At 40.6% G+C, this 26600-nt stretch overlaps 1 protein-coding gene across 1 annotated transcript in view; it reads right to left on the reverse strand.

The window, feature by feature from the left end:
* Positions 1-26600, reverse strand: part of dnah17 (dynein axonemal heavy chain 17) — a 187261-nt gene that overhangs the window by 46604 nt on the left and 114057 nt on the right. The window contains exons 43-52 of the mRNA XM_033044269.1: positions 18901-19049; positions 17662-17944; positions 16245-16418; positions 13830-14037; positions 12812-12977; positions 11480-11582; positions 5068-5215; positions 4703-4794; positions 3645-3806; positions 2691-2855 (exon numbers count right to left, since the gene is read on the reverse strand). Coding sequence (XP_032900160.1) covers positions 2691-2855; positions 3645-3806; positions 4703-4794; positions 5068-5215; positions 11480-11582; positions 12812-12977; positions 13830-14037; positions 16245-16418; positions 17662-17944; positions 18901-19049 — 1650 coding nt within the window. The remainder of the gene's footprint in view (positions 1-2690; positions 2856-3644; positions 3807-4702; positions 4795-5067; positions 5216-11479; positions 11583-12811; positions 12978-13829; positions 14038-16244; positions 16419-17661; positions 17945-18900; positions 19050-26600) is intronic.

A 26600-nucleotide genomic window follows, 5' to 3' on the forward strand; every position in this document is an offset into this window, starting at 1 on the left:
TATTTTGGGATCAAACATAATATCAATGTTACAAACAGTCCGGTTCAGTCTCAAACAATTTCCATGGAGGGATGGAATTAATAATGAACATTATGGATGGCTCTTATTTTCCCATTCTTCAGTTAAGGGAATTGTTGCTCTGGGACCCGCAGCCATGCCTCAGTTGATTTATCAGCATTGCTTCATGGTGAATATTATCTGGAAGAAGAACTGAAAAGAACACGAGCACAGGACATATTCTGAGTGAGAGCATCATCCAAAGGATCTTGGATTCTTTATTATTTAAAGTCACTACCACAAAGTACATAGAAAGAGCCCTGAAGGAGACAACTGGCTAACTGGTAAAATAAATGGCACAAGTGAAAAACCTATTTGACAATGTCCTTGCCATTATGGCTGTTATGGATGCATTTATCGCTGATAGTATTAATAAAAGTGACCACGTACAATCTTTATGAAATTTAGTCACATTCAGATGAATCTCTATGGTACCATGTGATACGAATGCCATGCTTAATGGACAGATTTCAAATTAGGCAATAATTAAGAGTTTTGCGTCACCTGCAGCAGAACTGTACTCCTTACAACCTCATTGTCCAACATGTTCCTTAATCTATCACATAATTTATGCAGCAAAGTAACAAAACCAGCAGAACACATCAATGCTTTATGGACTTACCTAAAAGGCTAACAACAACAGTTGTTCCAAGTTCATTCGCATCCTCAACAAATCATTATTAACCTCTCTATCCTTAACAATGAAGGATATTTAACCACTTTGGCCATGTCCTACATGAATGGCCTGATTGTAACTTAGCCAAGTTGATTCATTTTTAGTAATAGTAAAAAATGGCCACGGGAATTTGAAAAGCGAAAGTTCTGTGTATCCATAACATCCCTGGTACAGTGCTCCGAAAATAGTAACACTTGTGCTCAAACTGCCACTTTCTCAAATGCTTATCTTAGCAAAGATGCCCAATTGTACAAAAGCAAAACCAGACGTCCAAATATATGTGTGGCAATTTAGGGATAGTAAGATGGTCTTAACACTGATTTTGGATGATGAAGCATTATTAATGCAAAGAGTCAATGACTGATCCTTGGGGTCACCGAATGTGACAGCGCAACAATGGGGAGAGAAGTCACTGGTGACAATTCTAATTGCAACCGGATGATTGGGAATGCAAACAGCATGTGTTTCCACCTAGATGAGCAGCAATGGAGAGGCATTGAAGAAGATTATGTGGTTAACACTTTTGGATGTTACGGATTGAGAAGGATGGCAAGTTATTTTAATAGGAGCCATTTTAATAATTTGACAATAGTGCACATCTGATTGGAGATTCACGCAAAGAGTTTTGGAAAAGATGTGAGCTGATTTTGCAGGCAATAGTATGGAGTCAAAAGGGAAACTCAAGACAGGGTTTAACATTTTGACTAGCTCAAAAAGGCACCTTGGTGGGACTGGATGTGTTGACCTGTTTCCATGCTGTAAAACTATGACATTCATTTGCAACCACTGTGGAGTTAAGGGCTCTTTTTCCAAGAGATTGGTGATAACTTCAGATCCGAAGGAGAGGATTGTCTCTAAAGATATAGAACCGTTAATAATTTCAGCTAATATTGGGCCCAGAAAGTGAAGTTGAGTATTCAACTTTTAAAGGGACTTGAGTTAGAGGAGCAGCTGTTAAACCCATAAACAAAATGGATTTGGAGAGTGGATCAGTAGGAAAGGAAAGAAACTATATAGTTAAATACAAAACTAAATACAAAATGGAATCATACATTGGCGCCGCATGATGGCAGCCTGTCTTGTCCTTTTCTTCTTTTGTTGTTTTTAGTCTGTTGTTAAATGTATGTTTTAGTGTGTTTTTAGTTTTGTATTATGTGGGGGGTGGGGGAAATTTTTAAAATCTCTTTCCTCGATGGAGATGTGACTTTTTCCCTATCGTATCTTCATCCGCACTGCGGCCTAACATCATGGAGATGGCGGTCCCTTTGCTGGGGATCGACTTTTGGGTGCTCCAACCTCAGGAGCCTGCAGACTTAACATCGTGGAGCTTGCTTTGTCAGGGATCCTTTGTCAGGGATCGACTTCGGGAGCTCCAACCGCAGGAGCTTCGACCGCCCCGATCGCGGGAGCATAGATCGCCTCGATGCGGGAGCTTTGATCGCCGGCTGAGGGAGCTTCGATCGCCCTGACTGTGGATGGTTTGACTGCCCCGGAAGCGGGAGACAAGGAGGAAAGAAGATGATACGTTATTGCCTTCCATCACAGTGTGCTGTGGTGGATGTTTATGTTAATTTTTATGTAGTTGTGTGTTTTGCTGCTTTTTTGGTATGACTGTATGGCAAATCAAATTCCTTGTATGTTCTTACATACTTGGCATAAATTCTTTGCATCTTGTATCATTATTTCAAGGGTTAAGTTTGCATTTTTGGATAATGGAAAGAAGAAACACTGACAAGCTAAATGATGATCGATTGGAAGACAAACTATGAATGTCATCTATTTTCACATTGTTCAAGAACCTGATAAATATCTTTACAAATTAATTATCCTTCCATCACAATGCCAAATGTTCATATAACTTTTAATATTACATGAACAGAAAACAAAATCTGACAATAATATTACATTAAAAAATAGTTATTCTGTCAGTTCAATGCAAACTTTTTAAATCGCTCACCAAATTCATCGCCGCATTGATTTCATTATAGTTGTCCAGAGCATCCACTAATAGTTTATTCAGAGTTGGCCAGTCACCCACAGACAAATACTTAGGTTCTCCAATACCAGTAGCAAAATGACAAAAAATATTCGGAATTTGAAAAAGACTGGACTCTTCCATATCCTGGCCAAAAAATATCAGTTTAAATACGTGTTATTGAAATTGTTCCAACAGTTTAGGTTATTTCTTTGTGAACTACTAAATATAAAATAGAAGCTATTTTTCAAAATATTAAAAGTTACAATCTTATTTAGATAGGCGAAATATGGGAGATGCCATTCCATCTAGTGGATGACTCAAGAAACAGAGGACCCAGATTTAAAATTTTGAGGAAATGATACAGCGGAAAATAAGGGCCTGTCCCACTTGCCAATTTTTTCGGTGAATGCTGGCATAATTGTCTTACGTATCAGGTCACCGAAAAAGTCGAGGCGTGATGGTGTGTGATGACATATTGACGAGCGGTGTTCCCTCAAGTGTCACAATGTTCAAAATCTTTCGTCAACCCTGATACGTCATTAAATGATGCAGGCAGTCGCCGAAAAAAATCGCCAAGTGGGACAGCCCCTTTAAGCAGTAGTCGTTATTCAGACAGTACTTAACAACCTGCTGTCTTTAAGGGTAGTAAAAACAGAATCAATCACTATCTTCAAACTGAAAATAGGCACCTGCGAGAGAATAATATGAAGGGATGCATGGAACTAACAAGAGAATAGGACTAACGGGATTACTCTGCTCGCAGCCAATTTTGATTCAACGTGTCCAGAAGTTCCTTTCTGTGCCTTAACAATTCTATGATTTATGTTCTATCATCCAACATTTAAATAACCATTTAAGATGAACCTCCTACTTGCAATTCCTGATTTATTTCCTTTTAACCTGGGATAATTTTAAGTGAAAACAATTAATTACCGCAAAGCATGATTTACACATGTGCTGCTGATGTTTTGGAAAGTTTTCAATATCATGTGTATCAACTAATTTATCACCATATACTCGAGAAGTTTCATGTAAGAGAAGTCGAACGAAGTCAAGATTAGTTCTTGCACATTCTACTGTTGCAAACAGGAAACCCTGCAATAAAAACGATTAATTAATAAAAATCTGCCGTTTCTGATATTAAGGTTTATTTCATTACAAGATGACAGATCTATTGTTTATCATACAAATCATTTTGAGAATATATGCACATAGACCATTAGCAAGGTGTTAAATGAATATTTATCTGCATTCTCTATTTCCTTCCTGTATTCCTTCTCGTAATTTTTTGTGCTTCAGTTCTCCACAGTGATTAGGAATAGTCAGCATGGTTTTGTGCATGGGAGTTCATGCCACTTGTGTGCCTCCATACATAGTAGGAATCTTTCCCTGTAGAGGGGGTAACTAAAACAAAAGAGCAGGGGCTTAAGGCGAGTGGAAAGTTTAGAGGGGATTAGAGGGGCAAGATTTTCCACACGGAGAGTGGTTGATATCTGGAACGCACGCACAAGAGTAGATACAATACCAACATGTAGCAGGCATCTAGACAGACACTGGAATAGCAAAGCATAGAAGGTAATGGATCTAATGCAGGCAAACAGAATCAGTATAAATATATATGGATATCGTTGGCCCAGGGGCCATTTGTATGATTCTATGTTTCTATTATTAAAGCTGCATCAGGTTTAGAATCTTAATTACATCAAGGAACAGTTTCCAGTGTATTTATTTTGCCTTTGGCATTTGGTAATTTTGGATTAGGTCACATGAAAAAACATAAGTGAAAAACATCTTCTTAAAATTAGCAAAACCTACATCCAGATCAGCAACCATTCCAACAGAGATGATCCTGGGATTCCGATACAATTGATCATCTTGTATTTCAAACTCAATATAAATAGGCATGAAGAAACAATGGTGGTCCAAGGAATTACAGAAGTGAAAATATCTCTATGCGATAATACATTTGGAGATAAAATGTAATACTCCACCTGAAATATATTTGAAAGGTCTCTCAAGTTGAAGATATAATGAAATTTTATGGCAGTTGGCAGGTAAGATGCTGTTATTTTCTGGTGCAAAACTGTCAATAAAAGAGTAAAGCTTACAAAAAGCCTTATATATCAATGACAAACTAAAAATCGAAGCCTACCTTCAAGCAGTGCCAAACAACCCAACTTCTAGTAAATCCACATTAAAAATGTATGCACACTTTAAAAGAAGATTGTTGCAAACAAAATGTTTTAAAATAGGCCAGAAAACCTAGAGTCCGGGTAATTTATAATATATTTAATTACTGGAAAAGAAATAGACAGAGGAAAGCCACAATTTTTTTTGTCGCTATACATGCATTTACCAAGGGCTGCAGTGACCAGCTGTGTATGGAATTTGACCACGAGCGATGGAAAACTCCGATTTACTAAGTGTTGATGGAGGATAGCACTGTAGATGGAGTGAAGTGCATCTTGTCCTGGGAAACTCACAGCAAAAACACAGAAATGGCGCTGAAATAATAAGATATAAAAAAACACAATAATTATCTGGCATCAATATAACAACTAATCTCAGACACTAATATCTTGGGAATGCAAGTCAAGTCAACTTTATTTGTCACATACACATACAAGATGTGCAGTGAAATGAAAGTGGCAATGCCTGCGGATTGTGCAAAAACTACAGAACAGAACAGAATCAGTATTTACATGTTAGAAAATATATATTTTTTAAAAGACACCACAACAGTAAATTAGTACAGTAAATTAATTCCTGGTGAGATAAGAGTTTACAGTCCTGATGGCCGGTGGGAAGAAAATGCGTCTCATCCTCTCTGTTTTCACAGCATGACAGCAGAGGCATTTGCCTGACCGTAGCAGCTGGAACAGTCCGTTGCTGGGATGATAGGGGTCAAGGGGTCACCAGGCAAGTGGGTCAAGTTCAGTTAGACCACTTGATAGGCATGGATGAGTTGGACCGAAGGGCCTGATTCTGTGCTGTTTAGCTCAATTACTATATAGGTTTGATTCTAAGTTTGATTATAACTAAGTTTAATTTTTTCAGGTTAAATAAATACAATTATGATAAAAGTCATTGTAATTAAAACGTGGCATGTTTTGTTTTTCATTACTGTTCGTTATTCACTGTCGTTTTTATCATTTTCAAATGTACCTTTTTTCATGTATCTTAATTACTTTCTTTCTGTAATGTGCACCTTTTAAATTGCATTAAATAAATTATAAAGTGAATGAATTTCACCGTGCCTTTGAAGAATGATAGAAATATTAATCCTACATTTATAAAGCCTTACTAGACTAATTGGGACCCTTTGGGTCCCATGTTCACATGGGAGGGCTTGTCCCCCAACGCAATATTACACCTCTCCACCAATTCCAATATTGGTGGCCAGTGGGGGGGGGAGGGGGGGGGGGGGGGCTTTCTGGAGCACTAGTATGGGTGTTGTTGGCCGAAGGGACTGGTTTCCAGAGGGCTAGTATGGACATTGTGGGCCGAATGGATTCTTGTGCTGGCAGCTCAGTCACTCAGGCCTGGTGGGCTGCCAGCTCAGTCACTCAGGCCTGGTGGGCTGGCAGCTCAGTCACTCAGGGCTGGTGGGCTGGCAGATCAGTCACTCAGGGCTGGTGGGCTGACAGTTCACTCACGGCTATTCCTTGAAATTCCATAACCAAACTCAATTTCACAGCATTTCAGGCAGAGTGCAGGCCACCAAACTAAATTTCACAGCATTTCAGGCAGAGTGCAGGCCACCAAACTCAATTTCATAGCATTTCAGGCAGAGTGTAGGTCACCAAACTCAATTTTGTAGCATTTCAGGCAGAGTGCAGGCCACCAAACTCAATTTCTTAATATTTCAGGCAGAATGCAGGCCACCAAACTCAATTTCTTAATATTTCAGGCAGTGTGCAGGCCACCAAACTCAATTTTGCAGCATTTCAGGCTGAGTGCATGCCACCAAACTCAATTTCGTACCATTTCAGGCAGAGTGCAGGCCACCAAACTCGATTAAAAATAAAAATAAATTATTTTATTTTTATTAGAAGTACAGTAAATTACAATAATACACATCAGATATATCTTATTACATTTGTTGTACCACTTCGTTTTTCGAGCTTTAAAAAAGATAGAAATAAAAGAAGTAAGGAAAGTGAGCAAGAATCGTGAAGGTGCAGGAAAGTGTTGGGAAAAGAAAGCCCCTTAGGGAGGAAGTTAGAGAAGGAAGTAAAGAAAGGAAATAAGACCCTAGAAAGAAAAGAAAAAAAAAGGAAAAACAATCGCTCTATTGTATCACAAAACTCACAAAAAAGGATATACCAACCGTGTTTTAAAAAAATATATATTTTATACCCCCCGTTACCAGATCCTGGCACCATTTATATTTTAAATTACTATTGCACCTTATGCTTGTAATAGTTCCATAAATGCAGACCACGTCTTTTGGAAGTGGTCTGCTTTGCCTGCTAGGAGGAGTCTCAGAGTGCAGGCCACCAAACTCAATTTAGTAGCATTTCAGGCAGAGTGCAGGCCACCAAACTCAATTTAGTAGCATTTCAGGCAGAGTGCAGGCCACCAAACTCGATTTCGTAGCATTTCAGGCAGAGTGCAGGCCACCAAACTCGATTTTGCAGTATTTCAGGCAGAGTGCAGGCAACAAACTCGATTTTGCAGCATTTCAAGCAGTGTGCAGGCCACCAAACTCGATTTTGCAGCATTTCAGGCAGAGTGCAGGCCACCAAACTCGATTTTGCAGCATTTTAAGCAGAGTGCAGGCCACCAAACTCGATTTTGCGGCATTTCAGGCAGAGTGCAAGCCACCAAACTCGATTTTGCGGCATTTCAGGCAGAGTGCAGGCCACCAAACTCGATTTTGCGGCATTTCAGGCAGAGTGCAGGCCACCAAACTCGATTTTGCGGCATTTCAGGCAGAGTGCAGGCCACCAAACTCAATTTAGTGGCATTTCAGGCAGAGTGCAGGCCACCAAACTCAATTTCATGGCATGTCAGGCACAGTGCAGGCCACCACCCTCAATTTCATGGCATTTCAGGCAGAGTGCAGGCCACCAACCTCAATTTGACAGCATTTCAGACAGAGTGCAGGCCTCCACACTCAATTTGACAGCATTTCAGGCAGAGTGCAGGTCACCAAACTCGATTTTGTAGAATTTCAGGCAGAGTGCAGGTCACCAAACTCGATTTCGCAGCATTTCAGGCAGAGTGCAGGCCACCAAACTCGATTTCGCAGCATTTCAGGCAGAGTGCAGGCCACCAAACTCAATTTCGCAGCATTTCAGGCAGAGTGCAGGCCACCAAACAAAATTTCACAGCATTTCAGGCAGAGTGCAGGCCACCAAACTAAATTTCACAGCATTTCAGGCAGAGTGCAGGTCACCAAACTCAATTTCATAGCATTTCAGGCAGTGTGCAGCAAAGATTATAGAGCAGAGCAAGATAGACCACTCCTCCGAAATCCAATGGTCTGACGTGTAGTACGTTACGGAACGTCACGGCCGCCATTTGTCTATGCCAAACGCGACATCTTTGGTAGCGGGGACGGACTCCAGTTATACAATCTGCTCTTACATCAGGTCGCAGGGAAAAGCAAAGATACTAGAGGCTCCTCTAGTATCTTTGGGGGAAGAAGACGTTTCCTCCACTCCTGAGTTGATCCAAGACTGATTCTCGGTGCCCCCGATACCAGATGAAGGCGGCCAGCGGGAGAGCCTCAAGCGTCTGCCCGCGGTCGGCGCACCCGAGGCAGCGGGCAACGCTCCTCTTGTATCTTTGGTGTGATCCGTTCCAAAGATTGATCCGCTCTATCATCTTTGGTGTAATCAGTGTTGTAGGGTGTTATATAGCCAGTGTTTTATATAGCATCGATAACTTCACATATTTAGTTAATATTATTGTAAATTTTATTAATATTATTGTAAATTGCAGCTCAATAAAAATGGCGTCATGTCATACCCATGTCATACTACGCTCTTTTCGCAGAGTGGCGCATCTTGGTCTGCTCTATAATCTTTGGTGTGCAGGCCACCAAATTGCCAAACAACTCATTGCATTGTCATTAGGGACTAACAAATCATTTATTGCAAGTACATTGCAGACTCACAGTTCAGTTGATTCACAGCTTAGAATCACAGTTGTGGACTCTCCCTCGTGATCTTCCAGAGTGACTGACTCATGTCCAGGCATCCGGGGTATTATAGTCCTGCCCCCGTCACCATGGGGCGTTACCTTCATCATGGTGATTGACAGGCGAGAGGACCAATCAGCTGATCTCAAGATTTTTTAAACACTCATAACCTTTTTATTTTTCATCGATCAGAAAAATGCTCAGGGCTGCCTCAGCGGAGGACTTTGAGGAAATGGCCCAAAATCATAGCGATATATGGTAGCGTTTTTTCTAAAATCAATATACAGCGCAGACAGGAAGTGGTCAAGATGAGGCTTTTAGTTATATAGATAGCAGATGTTTTGCTGAAGTGAGTTTCCAAAGAAAGAATTAAAAAGAATTAAAGTATAAAAAGCTAAATTTTGTTGAGTATCAGAAAATGAAATGCTATACCAACCCAGTTGACATGCCCCGCTGAGTTACTCCAGCATTTTGTGTCTACTTTTGGTTTGGTTTGTAAAATGTAAAGGTTCATTAAGTGCTTGACGAGGAAGACAAAAATGCTGGAGAAACTCAGCGGGTGAGGCAGCACCAATGGAGCGAAGGAATAGATGACGTTTCGGGTCGAGACCCTTCTTCAGACTGATTTGGGGGTGGGGGGGCAGGAAGAAGAAAGGAAGAGGCGGAGACAGTGGGCTGTGGGAGAGCTGGGAAGGGGAGGGGAAAGAAGGAGAAAGCAGGGACTACCTAAAATTGGAGAAGTCAATGTTCATACCGCTGGGGTGTAAACTACCCAAGCGAAATAAGAGGTGCTGCTCCTCCAATTTACGGCGGGCCTCACTCTGGCCATGGAGGAAGCCCAGGACAGAAAGGTCGGATTTGGAATGGGAGGGGCAGTTGAAGTGCTGAGCCACCGGGAGATCAGGTTGGTTATTTCGAATCAAGTGGAGGTGTTAGGCGAAGCGATCGCCAAGCCTACGCTTGGTCTCACCGATGTAGAGCAGCTGACAGCTAGAGCAGTGGATGCAATAGATGAGGTCGGAGGAGATGCAGGTGAACCTCTGCCACACCTGGAAAGATTGCTTGGGTCCTTGAATGGAGTCAAGGGGGGAGGTAAAGCGACAAGTGTAGCATTTCCTTCAGTTGCAAGGGAAAGTGCCAGGAGAGGGGGTGGCTTGGGTGGGAAGGGACAAATTGACCAGGGAGTTACGGAGGGAGCGGTCTCTGCGTAAAGCCGACAGGGGAGGAGATGGGAAGATCTGGCCAGTGGTGGGATCCCGATGGAGGTGGCGGAAATGTCGGAGGATTATTTGTTGTGTGTGGCAGCTGGTAGGGTGGAAGGTGAGGACAAGGGGGACTCCGCCCTTGTTACGAGTAAGCGGATGGGGAGTGAGAGCAGAGTTACGGGGTATAGAAGAGACCCAGGTGAGAGCCTCATCTATAGTAGAAGAGGGGAACCCCCGTTCCCTAAAGAATGAGGACATCTCTGATGCCCTGGTTTGGAACACCTCATCCTGGGTACAAAAGCGGCGTAGACGGAGGAATTGGGAGTAGGGGATGGAGTCCTTACAGGAAGCAGGGTGGGAAGAAGTGTAGTCCAGATAGCCATGGGAGTCAGTGGGTTTATAGAAGATGTCGGTCAGAGAAACTTGTTTCCCCCCCCCCACTCCCCCAGAATCACACCTATTTGTCCCTTCCCCCTCCCCATCCTCCTACATGCATCCTGTGGTTTCACAATTTGCAACTCTTCCAACCGTCTGACTCACACCTTCTGCTTTAATCTCTGGCCTTTGTTCCAACCATCTGCCTATCAAAGAACCCCTTGCCTTTGTCAGCGAAACGACACAAAGTGCTGGAGTAACTCAGAAGACTAAACCAGTCTAAAGATGGGTCCCGACGTCACCTATCCATGTTCTCTGGGGATGCTGCCTGACCTGCTAAGTTACTCCAGCACTTGGGTCCTTTTGTGTATTAATCATCAATTGTAATTCTTTGTTTCAACCACATACAATGATGATACCTTACTCAATTATAGCGGACAATCGGCAAAAACGGACACCATTCCCCACCGTCCACCTCTGGTCCATTATATTTAGGTAAACCTGTATTTTACTTTGAGATTGCCTTATTGTGTCAGTCAAAATTATTTTTTTACCTAAATTTAGCTTTACTGATGAATTGCAAGTTGAATACATGATTCAAAATACCAATTTTTTAGCATTCTATCTTTTACGCCTTAAGTCCACAAGACACAAGTCCAGAGGTCTCTAATTCACTGTGTAAGATTTTTTTGTAGAACTCTGAATAATATTGCATCTCTACTCATAAGGAGGAAAGAAGATAAAACTTTATTGCCTTCCATCACAGTGAGGAATGTGGGGAGCCGCTGTGGTGGATGTTTATGTTAAGTTTTATGCAGTTGTGTGTCTTGTTGCTTATTTGGTATGACTGTATGGCAAATCAAATTCCTTGTATGTTTTTACATATTTGGCTAATAAATTAAATGCAAATTAATTACAATTTATTTCCTATTTTCTACAAAGCATTCTAAAAGAAATTAGGAAAATATGGAGGAAATGCAGACTAATTATAATCAACAAAGCATGTCATATTTAAAAGGAAACTGTCTGTAATGAATTACCTGAAGCCGAGAATCAATTGTAAAGCTACCTGCTGTCGGATTCATACAGGCAACATATTGGCAATTATGAATATCTTTCAACGTCAACTTGACCTTATCGTACCTAATGATAAATAGGCACGTTACTTAAGGAAATATTTTATTATTATATGCAAATTTCTATGTTTAAATTTTAAACATTGTTTGTTAATAATTTGGACTATATTCACAATTATTTTGAAGAAGGTTTCATTGATAAAAAGGAACACCTAATTTCTGGATAGGAATCCAGGAGACACAGGCTTGGTCAATTTTAATAACCAAAATTCATTGGCATCCATAGGCTAGCTGCCAAATTCAAAAGTTATTCTGAGGAAACTCATCAGCTTTTAGCATACAAAGACTGTGTTTTCCTTTTTAAACTGCAAGTGGTATGTAAAGCTTTTCACTGTACCTCGGTACACATAACTAAATTAACTAAAGCAAGTTAAAATCCCTTTCAGGTAGAAAAAGGGATCTCCAAATTTATAAATGTCATAAAAGAATTATCACTCAAATATTATGATGTAAGAATAAAACTTCTTTAGTTTAAAAAAACGAAAACTTAAAACTATTGTGATATAAAAAAGCTTCAGATGCAAGACTTTTAATAACGGTGATCTAAATAAGACAGGTACAACAACGATTATCAATTTTTCCGGACCAAGGAGGTCACGTAATAATAATTCAACAATACACCTCTGACCCACTAATTATACCCCTCGGGTCTCTAAGCGAGACACTTAAATAAAACCAACATTAAATGTAAATTAAATATACTGTGAATCTTGCATTTTTTGCAGTTGCCTTCGGAAATTCCATCGAGGGTTGGATGCACATGAGGCCGAGCCGCCACTTTCCGGCTGACCTCCACTGACCAAAGATTTGCCGAATCTGCTGAAAATGCAGGAGGGGTCCACACCATCACGACGGGCCTCCGAGAGGAGTCGAGTGGTACTGGAATAGTCTGCCTAGGCAGTCGGGAAGGCTGTGATAATGGTTTGCAAAGATGGCTATGAGAACAGATCCGCCGGTTCTGGCTGGGCCGGAGTTCCAGAGTCCCGGCCGCATGGGGTAAATTCAACCCGCTGATCAGTTGCGGGGGTTCCAATGAGGTCGAGATCAACCGTCTCACTCGGCCTAGGCACCACTTTTTTTGGGGACCTCTTCGGGAATTTCAAGTGCTCTCTTATAAGAAATGTCGTTGTCCGAATTAAATGAGGTTAATTAAAGAATTAATCAGTGCCAGCAAATTGGTAGTGGACCTGTACTAACATTTGGAGCTTAAAGCATCTAAGCAGTTACAGTACTTACCAATGTCCATGATCCAAGTGTTGTCTGATTAATGTGTGAGGTGCTACAGTTCCATACTTATCCACTTCAGGCATGTTCATATCATCAATAAAGTAGATTAATCTCTTTGTTCCAGCAGGGCCAAAGTTTCTACCTGTTTTCTTTTCCAATTGCTTCTCAAGTACAGCTAAAAGAAAGTCAAACTGAACTGTTCAGTTTATTTATCAAATGATATAAAACGCTAAGAAATTCAAGCTTCTTTAAGAACGATTTTTTTAAATATATAGCTCAAACTATGATGTTTAATGATGTGAGCCTTATTAGAAATAGACTCTATCCAATTAAATATCTGTAGGATCCATCATTTTTTTTCTCAGATCAATCGTTACAAAAAAAAATGCTGATAATGAACAAGATTTTTCCGACGACAACTATGAATAATCCCACGCCATACTTCCTGTGATTTTTTCCACCTTCCCCTCCAGGTGACCCTGCTTTCATAGTGAGTGCGATTTTCAGAAAATATTAAGGCAGATTTCATGCCTCTGTTCCTCAGACTGAAAAAAAAATGATTTGAAATGTAATTACTTACATTTAACCAATGCCCTAATATGCTTACTATTAAAGAATTTATGAAATACCAATTGACTACTAGATCAAGTCAATTAAATGTTTTTAAAGCCTTTTTTTTCTTTTAATCATGAATGATTATTATGAAAACAATTATTTTGAAATAGCAGAAGAAAGATGTGGCCAAATAATGTAGACTGGAAAGTGAAGTAAAAGATGTACAAATAATAATTTTTCAAAAAGGCAAGAGATTCAGATTCAGTTCATGTTGGCTCCAGCTTTTCCTTTAAAAAAAAAAATCTTGTAAATATCAAATGCCATTTTCACTTCAAATCAATAGTTTCAACATCACAGAACATCTAGCATGAACTTAAATATTAACTTGCTCCAGTCTCATTTTTTTCCTCAGTCATAGTTTTTCCATTGGGAGATCAATACCTATTGATTTAACGTATAATCGTTTCAATACCTTGTAACATTGCGGAATTTGTGTAGAAGTTAAAAGGAACAGCCTGAATCACATATTCCTCAACATTAAGCGCATTCAGCTTTTCTCCCATGAGTACAGATTTTCCTGTTCCGGCATTTCCTGCTAACATTACTGGCCGACCCATTTCAATCATTAGATCAATGAAGTAACGAAGGCGAATTGTCTCTGTTGTATGTACGAGGGCAGCCTGTGTCACACAAAGTTACAAATAGGAAATACATTTTAAAAGTGTGCATTTGATGCAACTGATTTTTTAGAAAATAACAAACAACTTCTACTATTTCACTAAAAATAAAATGATTGAGGAACTCAGCAGGTCAGGTAGCATCTGTGGAGAGAAATGGACAGATGACACTTCGGGTCTGAACTTTTCCACAGATGCTGTCTGACCTGCTGAGTTCCCCTAGCACTTCGCTTTTTGCTCAAGATTACAGTATCTGCAGTCTCTTGCATCTCCAGGCTTCTATTATTATTTGCAATCAAACATTCATTCACATAAGATAGACACAAAATGCTGTAGTAACTCAGCGGGACAGGCAGTATCTCTGGTGAGAAGGAATGGGTGACGTTTCAGGTCGAGAGCTTTCTTCATTCACATAAAGTTATGTAATTATGGCATCTATATTCAGAACAGAAAGATGTGAGTACATTAGAAAACGCCAGCTATTATGTTCTACTGTCTGTCACTTATTGTACACTCCCTCCAGTGACTAAATTTCTTTAAATTTTAACATTTAATAAGCCTTTGTTCCCATGCAAAAACATAAGTGGTTCCCTCCTTTTCTTAGTTTTACCTTATTTACAAAGCCCAATATTTTTTATTCGAGTTCTTCAAAGAGTATATATTTTTTAAATAGGTAGTAAAAAAGTCAAGGATAAAACAATTATACATATATGCTTGCAAAAATGCACATGAGCTGTCATGGGCATGTGGAGAGGATCAACTGAGTGGTAGAAATGCAATTGTGCATAAAATATAACAGGACAGTCAAATGACCAGTTGAATTGTGAGGCAGTAACACAAACTTAAAATGGAGCAGGCATTGAGTGACAACAGAAACAACAGAAGCAGCAACAAAAATTCTGGTTGATGGAGGTGACACTGGGGTGGAGCTCCGCATTAAAAGCATTTTCAAAAGAGATTCATTAAAGTTCCATACAGAAAGTTAATTAGCAAGGTTAGAACAGGTGGAATTGAGAGTATTATATTTATGAGATTGAGAACTGGGATTGAGAAAACTGAGAATTGAGGCTGAAAGCAAAGCCTGGGAATAAATTGATTTTTTTCCAGGTTTGCAGGCAATGACCAGTGGCATACTACAGGGATTAGCCCCAGCTTTCACAATGTGGTTGAGGGGACCAAATGTAATTCCTAATCCTCCTGATGATTAAAAACAGGGGTGGGTGATTGCAACCTTCACGTGCTGCACCCTGTTTCAACAAATGCAATCAATCTGGCATGCACAATCAAATAAGAACAAGTTGTCCCACAACTTTAGACTGTGCACGCTATACGCAAGAAGAAGATTGGAAACCAGGTGCAATTCTAAGGATAGAGGAAAATGTAAGGGGGCTTCAAGGACAATGTGCATAACAATGTAATAGCAGGCAGATGAGATACAATATGGAAAGTTTAAGCTTTAATGCTTTGGAACACATCAGAAACATTGAGTATTTGTTAATTATTGAGAGATTGGGATGTGGTAAAGTTCAAACAGGCCTACGTGTAAAGGTTTCTGAAGGTCAAAATATAGGTGCAGCAACTGATTAAAACCTAAATGATGCAGTATTTGTCATAGGTCTAGTTTCAGCTAGAGCAGGTTTGCTATGTGATAAAAGAATGTACTATATTCTCTGGAATTTAGATGAATGTTAGAAAATGTAAATTCTTAAAGATCTGACAGGCTAGATGCAGGAAGATCCCTGAGTGGGAGTGTAGGATCCAGTGGACAGTTTTAGAATAAGGCCATTTGGATCTGAGAGGAGAAACCTCCTCACTGAAAGGGTGGTAAGCCTTTGAAATGTCCTACTTTGGAAAGGAGGGTCAGTTACATTCATTCAAAATACAGATGATCTTTGAGCATTACGGGAATCGAGGGTAATGGAAAACAGTGCCGGATAATGGCAACGAGAGAGCAGAGCAATATTATGGGGCTAACATATTATTTGATTTGCCAACAAAACAAGATAGAATTCAAAAGGCCATATTTTGCTCAGTTACAATATTTAATAAAAAACATATTGCTATCTTAAATTGACATTTATCAGCTATCATAATTACCTCTCTGTATGACTGTACTGCGTCAGAGATGGTATTTCCATTAAAAGCTAAAGCAAAATATGAAGGAAAGCATTAAGAGTTTTAAATAAAAATATGTAATTTTAATTTAATACCTGAAGTGGGGAATCAGAATCCAATTCAAATGGAGGCACTTTTTCTGACCAAGATATAAACCTCTTTGTTTCTGAGTCAATGTAATAGTCAAAGACAGTCCCTTGGGATGGGAACTTGACAGCTTTAAATTCATTCACCCACCATTTGCTGAATTCAGCACGATAATCCACAAGCTGAAATAAATAGTGTATAATTAATAATAATAATAATACATAATTTAATATCTTTCAAAAAACACAGTTTACTAGATCCATTCTTCTTTTATAAATTTTATTGACCAGAAAGGAAAATATATTATCTTTTAATTTTAAATCACATAAGTAATTATTGGAAATAGCAATACATAATTTTTTCGAGGACATCACCAAGTATGTTGCTCAGGTTTGTGTGATCAATGTAATCTACATGAACTTCAAAGATGTCTTTCACAAGGCTCCACATAGCAATCTGCGGCCATAAATGTCATAACCCATTACATCTTCAGTAATTTGAAAGTTGAATCTGAAACTGACCTTGTGATAAGAGGTTTTGGTATAAATATATAAAACATTAGTTAAGCCATAATGCAATTTCAAAGTATTGAATGCAGTTCTGTTTGCAACATTCTAAGAAGGGTGTCATTGCACTGTAGAAAGTGTAAAGAAAATTCACCAGGATGTTACTTGGGATGAAATACTTCAGCTATGAGGAGAGCGTTGATAGGCTAATTCTATCTAGAAAGATCAAGGGAAACTTGCGGTACACAATAATGTAAGGGCACGAAAGGTAATTTGAAACACTTTACGTTCTCAGAGGTGTTATGACCATAGGGCATAGGTATAACGTAACAGTAATGATTATATTGGTACTGTTTCTTGCTTCACCATCTGGAACACTTTCATCAAATTTGCAGATAATTTTCACATGGTCCAAATTTGATCCCCTCCCTTTCCTTCTTCTATCTATTTATTTTTCAGGACAGTGTTTTGATTAGAATCCACTGCATGTCAATGGGTACCACAGCTACCATGATTGAAGTTCCACCCTTGGAGTACAATAACTGCAAGATTTTAACCAGTGCTTTTTTTGTAGACAAAACGGTGCTAGTGTGCATATCAATTAAAAATAAGCTACATTCATCAGCATTATTTTGGCCATCAATTTACCCTCCCCCCCATTTCTGATTGATTTTGTGACCAATCAATCTCTGATTTAATAAACTACAGGCAATACCTAAAATTATAAGATTACAAAATCCATGTGTTAAAAAATTGAAAATCTATTTTTCAACTTTTTTGAGGTGCTGGTATCCTATGCCAGCTTAAGCCATTACAAAAAAACACTGATTTTAACAAAATGGAATATAAGAATCAGTCTGGGCAACAATTAATGCAGAACCTTTAATTATAGCCAAAGTAAAATACACCCAAGTCTTACCTGATCTTGAAACATAGTGCCTCCAAAACCCCAAACACAAGCAAACACAAAATATAGCTCATAGAGTTCCTTGGGAGAATCAGCAGGTGCATTGGCTGGGGTCATAAGGCATTCCATCAAATGAAGAACTGTCTGCACCATAGTAATCTCTGGCAGCGGGGTAATCTTTTTAAATCCTGTTCTCAACTTTTCAAGACAGGTAGGAAAGTATTTATCAAACAATATCAGAAGATTCGCCTTCTCTGACTGTACCTCACGACCTTCAATCCAGCTAGCTACCACACTGGAAAGCAAAAGAAAAATATTAGTTAAATATTTCTGAATCAAGTTAAAATATTGAGTTTGATCTTACATAGACAAGGTCTATGAACATTAGTGTATATGGGCCTAGAGCTAAGTCACACACCTGCTTTGGATAAACTAGCCAGCCCTCTTGTGGCCTTAATAACATGAGCAAATAATTTACGAGGATCATCCTGTCAACATTGGAAGTTGCACTATTTACAAGTCCTTATCTCATTTTAGGTTTCTCAACATTACTGCCAACATTTAGGTTTCAGGCATTGCATGTTCTGTAATGTTTCCCTCTGAAAGAAATGTTGCCTACTGGTGGGAGGAAGATAACAGTTTTTGTCGGATGGCTAATTCGTACATTGGAACCAGCAATGCATAGTGATGCAAGAATCTTGGTGCTCTTGCAGCAGCTATATTGCTCATTTAAAAAGTACATTTGTGGTAGCTGCAATCAGAATGCAATTCTCTACTCATGGCTTGACCGTTTTTTAATTATCTCTTAGATAGATCATCTTCTTATCGAGTCCACATCACAAGGTTAGAAATTGAGCTGAACATACTTCTCGGCATCTGCATATAATGGCGTCTTGCGCTTCTTGTGCTTCTTGTATGTGGTGGTGGAAAGAATGGTGGAAACAGGGCCCCGATGTGAATGCTCTTTCCTTGACCCCTCTTAGATAGATGATTTTCCACCATTCGCACTGTTGTGTAGGCAACAAGTTGAGCAGACCGCACCAACAGTATCTTTCACTAGGCATTACCAAGCTTTACCTGTGACAGGCACATATTGTGCTTGCCCCACACTGCTGTGCATTTAACCCTGCGTGGGAACAAATTGGCCTAATTTTCAATGAAAATTAAATTATTTATTAATTAAATTATTTATTGTCCTTGTTTCACTATTTACAGACTAATTCAGGTTAGAAAAATAAAGAAATATCTTACGGGCTCCATCCTAGATCTGCAGGGTTGATGTAGAGTATTCCTGCTCGAGACACAGTAGCTGGTGTAGCTGTTCTAAGGTGACTTATTTCAAACAGCAACCGCATTGTGGGGTTCAGGGGAATTCGTTCATTGCTAGCAAGAGTTAATACCTTCACATATTACAAAAAAAAGAAACTATTTTAATTTTCCTGAGAAACAGAGAAAACGAATACCTATTAATAATGTAATAGCTTGCTTGCAACAAAAGTAACTCAATGTACAAAAAAATTAATTCCAAAATTGAAAGACTAAACTGTTGCTTTTAGTTTACATCTAAATGGTAACTTTATGTAACTGCCACTCATAACAAAGGTTACTCAATTTTTCTCTGAAGTAATGGGGAAGGAAGAAATCCTTCTAAGTGAAAAGTCAAGGCAAGCAAATAGAATATGAAGATCAGAGAGTTAGTAAGAGTTATATTCGGACGGCAGAATGAATAACAACTTACATGCAGGTTGCCTGGATCACGAGAGAGAGATTTATTACCCAACAGTCCCTGCTTATATTGAACACCAACTCATTAACATATACATGAATATGTATGAATATATTACACTGCTCTCCTTTTTTTAAGTATTAAATCTAAGTACTCAGTTACAATTTTGTTGTTGTGATACTTGATTTAAACCAGTATTTATGAAATTCTAAATGATAAACATAATATATTTATTTTACATATAGAAACATAGAAAATAGGTGCAGGGGTAGGCCATTCGGCCCTTCGAGCCAGCACTGCCATTCATTGTGATCATGGCTGATCGTCCCCTATCAATAACCTGTGCCTGCCTTCTCCCCATACCCCTTGACTCCACTAGCCCCTAGAGCTCTATCTAACTCTCTCTTAAATCCATCCAGTGACTTGGCCTCCACTGCCCTCTGTGGCAGGGAATTCCACAAATTCACAACTCTCTGGGTGAAAAAGTTTTTTCTCACCTCAGTCTTAAATGGCCTCCCCTTTATTCTAAGACTGTGGCCCCTGATTCTGGGCTCGCCCAACATTGGGAACATTTTTCCTGCATCTACACATTTTTGTTTTACTTATACAGAGAGTTACTTAATTTACAAACCTAATCTGACTATTGGTTTACGAATTCTGCCTGATCGTCTAACGATAACAGGTGTAACAGGTTTAGGTGTTGACTCAACTGTAGGCTTGTTTGGCTCTGTTTTAGTGTTTTAGTACCCTGACTTTGACCAGAGGAATCTGTTTCTTTTTCTGTACTAACTGAACTTTGTTTTTCAATCACAGTGGTCTATTCCAACTCAGGTGAAACTCAGGGATTAGGACTTCATGCTTGTTTTAGTTCATCTTTGGCTGGAATCATTTGATCAACATGAACACTTTTGATCCTATCTCCAACTTCAACTAAGTATCTTTTTGTTCCACACACTTCCACTATTTTCCCAACATCCCATTTGTCTCAACTGGACTTGTTGGGAGGACTGAGAACACAAACCTGCTTATCTGGCTTGAAGTACCTCTCCTTTTTGTAGGAGTCAAAATGACGTTTTTGACTTAACTATTTTTGCTCAACTCTCAAGGCCAAATTTGGTTGAACTAGACAGGCGTATTCTTAGCCTTCTCTTCATCAACAGTTCTGCAGGTGAGTAACCTGTTGTTGTGTGTTGTGTGGTTCTGTACTTCAGCAAGAAACTAGCCAAACGATGTTTCATGCTGAGCTTTGAATTATCCTGCAGAACCTGTTTATTGAGAGCATCTTTGACAACTCTAACAGACCTTTCCACTGCCCGGTATGGGGGAACAAGTGTTTTTTACACCATTCCGCTGCATGAACTCTTTGAACTGTTCTGAACGAAAATGAGGCCCGTTATCAGAAATAAGTTCTTCCCGTAAACTATGGCATGCAAAAATTGATCTCAACTCATCTATGGTACACTCAGTAGTAGTGCATGACTCCATATGCTTAACCTCTATCCATTTGGAATGACTGTCTACTTGTACCAGAAAGTGATCATTACCCTTTTCACAAAAATCTACATGAACTCTTTGAAAAGGTCTACTTGGCCATGACCAGGGTTGCCATGGTGTTTTTGGTGGTTTACTCCGGCAATTTTGGCAGACGCTACATTTGCTCTCCAGTGACTCGATGTCACTGTCAATACCAGGCCAATACACAAAACGTCTGGCAATTGACTTCATGCTTGCTATGCCAGGATGTTCAGCATGAAGTTCATTCATAATTTTGTTTCGCAAAGACTCTGGTACAACCACTCTGTAACCCGATTTAATGCATCCCTGCTCACATGATAATTCATGGCGTTGATTATGGAAAGGCTTCAGCTCTGAGTTCAGAACTCAGTTTAATCCACTATTGATTTCAGTCCAACCGTTCAATGTCTGTTCATAGACCCACTTCAGCACAGTATCTTTCTCTGTTTCTGCTGCAATTTCTGTTGCAGTCACTGGAAAGTCTTCATCTACAAGTTGCAGTGTGTAGATTGAGTTCTCACTTCCCACGTCAGAGTTCTCATGGGGCAACCGGGACAACGCATCTGCAACTGCATTGCACGGAGCTTCTGTACTCAACCGTGTAGTCGTACGGGGACAGCGAAATTGCCCAGCGCTGCATCCTTAATGCTGCCATGGAAGGTATAGCTGACTTGGGACCAAGTATCACTAGTAAAGGCTTGTGATCAGTCAGTAGGGTGAATGGTCTGCCGAGGAGAAACTGATGGAATTTCTTGATTCCGAACACGATGCTGAGTGCTTCCTTTTCTATCTGTGCATAATTACGCTCACTCGGTGATAGGGTGCGGGATGCAAAAGCAATATGCTTTTCCTGTCCGTCATTCATTACGTGGGAGATCACTGCACCTACACCATAACTTGAAGCATCACAAGCAAGTTTCATCTCACGTGTCGTATCGTAGTAAAAACGGAGTTTGTAAATTGCCAAGCTTTCCTTGCAAATGTCATATGAACGTTGCTGTTCCTTTCCCCACGTCCATTTCACATCTTTTTGTAGCAGACGATGTAGTGGCTTTAGCACAGTTGCTAAATCTGGAAGGACTTGTGCATAGAACTGCACCATCCCAAGGACTGATCATAGCTCTGACACATTGTTGGGTTTTGGAGCATTCACTATTGCTTCAACTTTCGCCTTCATAGGGCGAAGTCCGTTGGCATCTACTTTGAATCCAAGGTAGACCACCTCTGACTGCGCAAATGCACATTTACTTTGTCGCAGTTTGACATTGTGGCAGTTCAGTCATGTGTGAACTTGCTCAAGGATTTCCAGATGTTCTACCACGCCCTCTGTGAATATCAGTAGGACATCCTGGTTGCACACACAGTGTGGAATGCCTCGTAACATTTTGTCCGTGACAGACGGGAACATTTTCGGGGAGGATTTCACACCATAGGGCAGCTTTGTATGTGAATACAAGCCCTTATATATGTGTTGATAGTCAAGTACTGCTGACTTTCCTTGTTGACATTGAGTTGGGCGTAAGCGTGAGACAAATCCAGTTTAGTGAAGACTCTTGCTCCGCTAAGTTCTGCGTAATTACCTTGCGAGGTTGGTAACGGATATTGTTCGTCATCAATGGCTTGGTTGATTGTGACTTTGTAGTCACCACATATTTGAACAGTTTTGTCGGCCTTGGGTACGGCCACAATTGCCGTTGCCCAGTTACTCTGGTCTGTCTTCACGAGTACTCCATTCCGCTCTAACCTGTCGAGTTCTTCCTCCACTTGTTGCTTTAGTGCATATGGTGCAGGTCTTGGTTGACAATACACAGGTCTCACATCTTGCTTAAGTCAAAGGTACACAAAAAAGCTGGAGAAACTCAGCAGGTGCAGCAGCATCTATGGAGCGAAGGAAATAGGCAATGTTTCGGGCCGAAATCCTTCTTCAGACTGATGGGGGGTGGGGGCGGGTAGAAGAGAGTTAAAAGGAGGAGGAGGAGCCCGAGGGCTGAGTGAGAGATAGGAAGGGGAGGAGACAGCAAGGGCTAACAGAATTGGGAGAATTCAATGTTCATGCCACCAGGATGCAGGCTCCCCAAGCGGAATATGAGGTGCTGTTCCTCCAATTTCCGGTGGTGCTCACTCTGGCCATGGAGGAGGCCCAGGACAGAAAGGTCGGATTCGGAATGGGGGGGGGTGGGAGGAGTTGAAGTGCTGAGCCACCGGGAGGTCAGGTTGGTTATTGCGGACGGAGCGCAGGTGTTCGGCGAAACGATCGCCAAGCCTACGCTTGGTCTCACCGATGTAGATCAGCTGACATCTAGAGCAGCGGATGCAATAGATGAGGTTGGATGAGATGCAGGTGAACCTCTGTCGCACCTGGAACGACTGCTTGGGTCCTTGAATGGAGTCGAGAGGGGAGGTAAAGCAGTTGCAAGGGAAAGTGCCCGGGGAGGGGTTGGTATGGGAGGGAAGGGAAGAATTGACAAGGGAGTTACGGAGGGAGCGGTCTTTGTGGAAGGCAGACAGGGGGGGAGATGGAAAGATGTGGCGAGTGGTGGGGTCACGTTGGAGGTGGCGAAACTGACGGAGGACTACTTGTATGTGACGGCTAGTGGGGTGAAAGGTGAGGTCTAGGGGGACTCTGCCCTAGTTGCGAGTGGGGGGATGGGGCAAGAGAGCAATGTTACGGGGTATGGAAGAGACCCTGGTGCGAGCCTCATCTATGGCAGGGGAGCGGAACCCCCGTTATTTGTGAAGTTGTCGAATTTGTGCAGAGTACCCTGTTATTCCCATGAAATGTCAGCAAAAGTGTTTGCATGTTTGGTTATGATGTTTTCGAGACGCGATTTGAACAAATCGTAGCTGAAAATATTCTTCCAGTCTAACTCTATCCTACTCAGCCAATCCTTTCCAAGGAGGTTGGTTTATTTCTGTAGCTGGCCACTATGATGGGCAGTGTTACTGACTGACCATTATGCTGAGCTTTACAGTTCATTTGTCCACATGTCTCCAAAACTTCGCCCGAGTAGGTTCTCATCTTGACCTTACTTTCAAACAATGGTGTCTGTGGGAACTTTGTTTCGTACAGGTCTCTGCTCATGACCGAACAATCTGTTGCCGTGTCAATACACATATCGATTAACTGTTCATTTATCAATAGTTTAGTTCGAATGTCCTTGCCTTGGCTGGTTGCATAAGTCAAGTCAAGTCAAGTTAAGTCAAGTTAGTTTATTGTCATGTGTCCCTGTATAGGACAATGAAATTCTTGCTTTGCTTAAGCACACAGAAAATAGTAGGCATTTACTACAAAACAGATAAATGTGTCCATATACCATGATATAAATATATACACACATGAATAAATAAACTGATAGTGCAAATAACAGAAAGTGGTTGGTAATAATCAGAGTTTTGTCCGAGCCAGGTTTAATAGCCTGATGGCTGAGGGGAAGTAACTATTCCTGAACCTGGTTGTTGCAGTCTTCAGGCTCCTGTACCTTCTACCTGAAGGTACCAGGGAGATGAGTGTGTGGCCAGGATGGTGTGGGTCTTTGATGATACTGCCAGCCTTTTTGAGGCAGCGACTGCGATAAATCCCCTCGATGGAAGGAAGGTCAGAGCCGATGATGGACTGGGCAGTGTTTACTACTTTTTGTAGTCTTTTCCTTTCCAGGGCGCTCAAATTGCCGAACCAAGCCACGATGCAACCGGTCAGCATGCTCTCGACTGTGCACCTGTAGAAGTTAGAGAGAGTCTTCCTTGACATGGTGAAATGGTGTACAACACAAGTTCATTTCCATCTGGGTTCACCTCCAAGTTGTGAACTCCTCTCTGGTGTTGTCACTTGATTCCCGCAGATTGTTGGTTTCCTGTTTTAAGCTTGGCCCAACATGCTGAGGCGATATGGCCTTTCTTCTGGCAGTTATACCACTTGGCCATTTTGAACCGACTAAATTGGGACGAGTGATTTCCCAACGATAACAACTGGCTGAACTCGGCTCCCCGCCATACTTTGGTTTTGGTTTAGCGGATCTTGGTTTGGCCATAGCCTTGTGACTGTAAACGGTCACTGTTAGCCTTGTGACTGTAAACGGCCACTGTTTACAGTGACTGTAAACGGCCACTGCAGTCCGTGGTGGATGAAACTCGCAAGCATTCTTTGATGCCATCTCCATTGTGGTAGCAATCTTGCATGCTTTCTCGAATGTAAGGTCTGGAGTGTTCATGAGTTTGGACTGAATTCGTTCATCCACTAGACCAGAAACAAATCTGTGGCATAGTGCACATCCGAGAAAGGTTCCAAAGTTACAGTGCAAAGTTACAATTTTCAAGGCAACAATGTACTCATTGATTGTCTCATTCTGCTTCTGGTTTCTAGTGCTGAATTTATAGCTTTCTGCAATTTCCAGAGGCTTTGGGTTGAAGTGCTCCTCCAACTTCTTCATAATGTAATTGAATGGCAAGTCTTTTGCCTTTATGGGCGCAAGGAGATTCACGATTGTGCCGTTCACTTCAGGACCAATCTCCGTGATCAGAATCGCTTTCATGCATTCGCAAATGGCCTTATTTGTTTCAGTCACTATCTCTCCTTCACCACTAATCTCCATTATGTTGTTTGCCGTGAAAAACATATTTGCTCTCTCCATATAGGAGCTGAACGGCTCTCTACTCTTGTCACAAGTGCCAAGGTTTCTGATGTAGCCCGTGGACGCTGCCATCATGTTGTACTCTTTTTTTTTAAAGTCCGTTCAAAAACCACGATTTCCTGTCTGTTCTGGTGTAACAATTCACCTAAAACTTAGCTGTACAAAGGCTATTCAGCTTGAGGAATTCGACAAAAAAAAATAATTTTATACAATCCCAAGGACGGCATCTTGCCACGTAGACACAACATAGAGATAGCCTGACAAACTCTCGACGATTTGACCAGCTGCTGTTTTAAACTACAGTCCCCTGCACAGAAGAATCTGTGGCCTATTGTGTCTAGCTCGCAAACAACTACGACACAACTCAGTATTTACTGTTTAAAATGTTAAACAATACTGCATGTTGCAAAACAGTCCTGGAGAGGGGGACCAAGGAGGTCCTGTTCGGTACTAAAGAGTGAAATTAGGTCGAAAATAACAATGTACGGCAGTAATTAATGATAAAGCTGAAGGACATTTGTTCTAGTAAACAGTCTTGCTAGCTCTCCTCAGTCACCTTGTATATATATCCTGTGACACACATTGCCAATTGCAAGTCTTAAATGTCTTAATTTCTACATTAAGCATCAGTTGGCATCTTGGCTATACATCTGAATGGTTATACAGATGGCATATTTGAGGAAGATGTCACCTCACTAATTGGATTTTCAAAAGAAAACAGGTTATTGGTCAGCATGTTAAGAAGAGAAACCAGATCATTAATCAGCATGTTAGGTACATCAGGAGTCCTAACAGCTGTTCAAGGGTATAGAACAATGGATGATGTTTTACATGGGTAATGGTAGAAAAGACATGAGAGCAACAATGATAGGGGATTCAGTCATTGGGAAAAGGTATTATAGGGGCGTAAAAATATTTCTATAGCACACACAAATCTGGGACAGTAGAGTTATTCTGTCCGAAGAAGGGTCTCAACCCGAAATGTCACCCATTCCTTCCTTCCAGAGTTGATGCCTGTCCCGCTGAGTTACTCCAGCATTTTGTGTCTATATTCAGTTTAAACCAGCATCTGTATTTCCTTC

Source organism: Amblyraja radiata, chromosome 26 (assembly GCF_010909765.2).
Source record: "Amblyraja radiata isolate CabotCenter1 chromosome 26, sAmbRad1.1.pri, whole genome shotgun sequence".
Taxonomy (NCBI): domain Eukaryota; kingdom Metazoa; phylum Chordata; class Chondrichthyes; order Rajiformes; family Rajidae; genus Amblyraja; species Amblyraja radiata.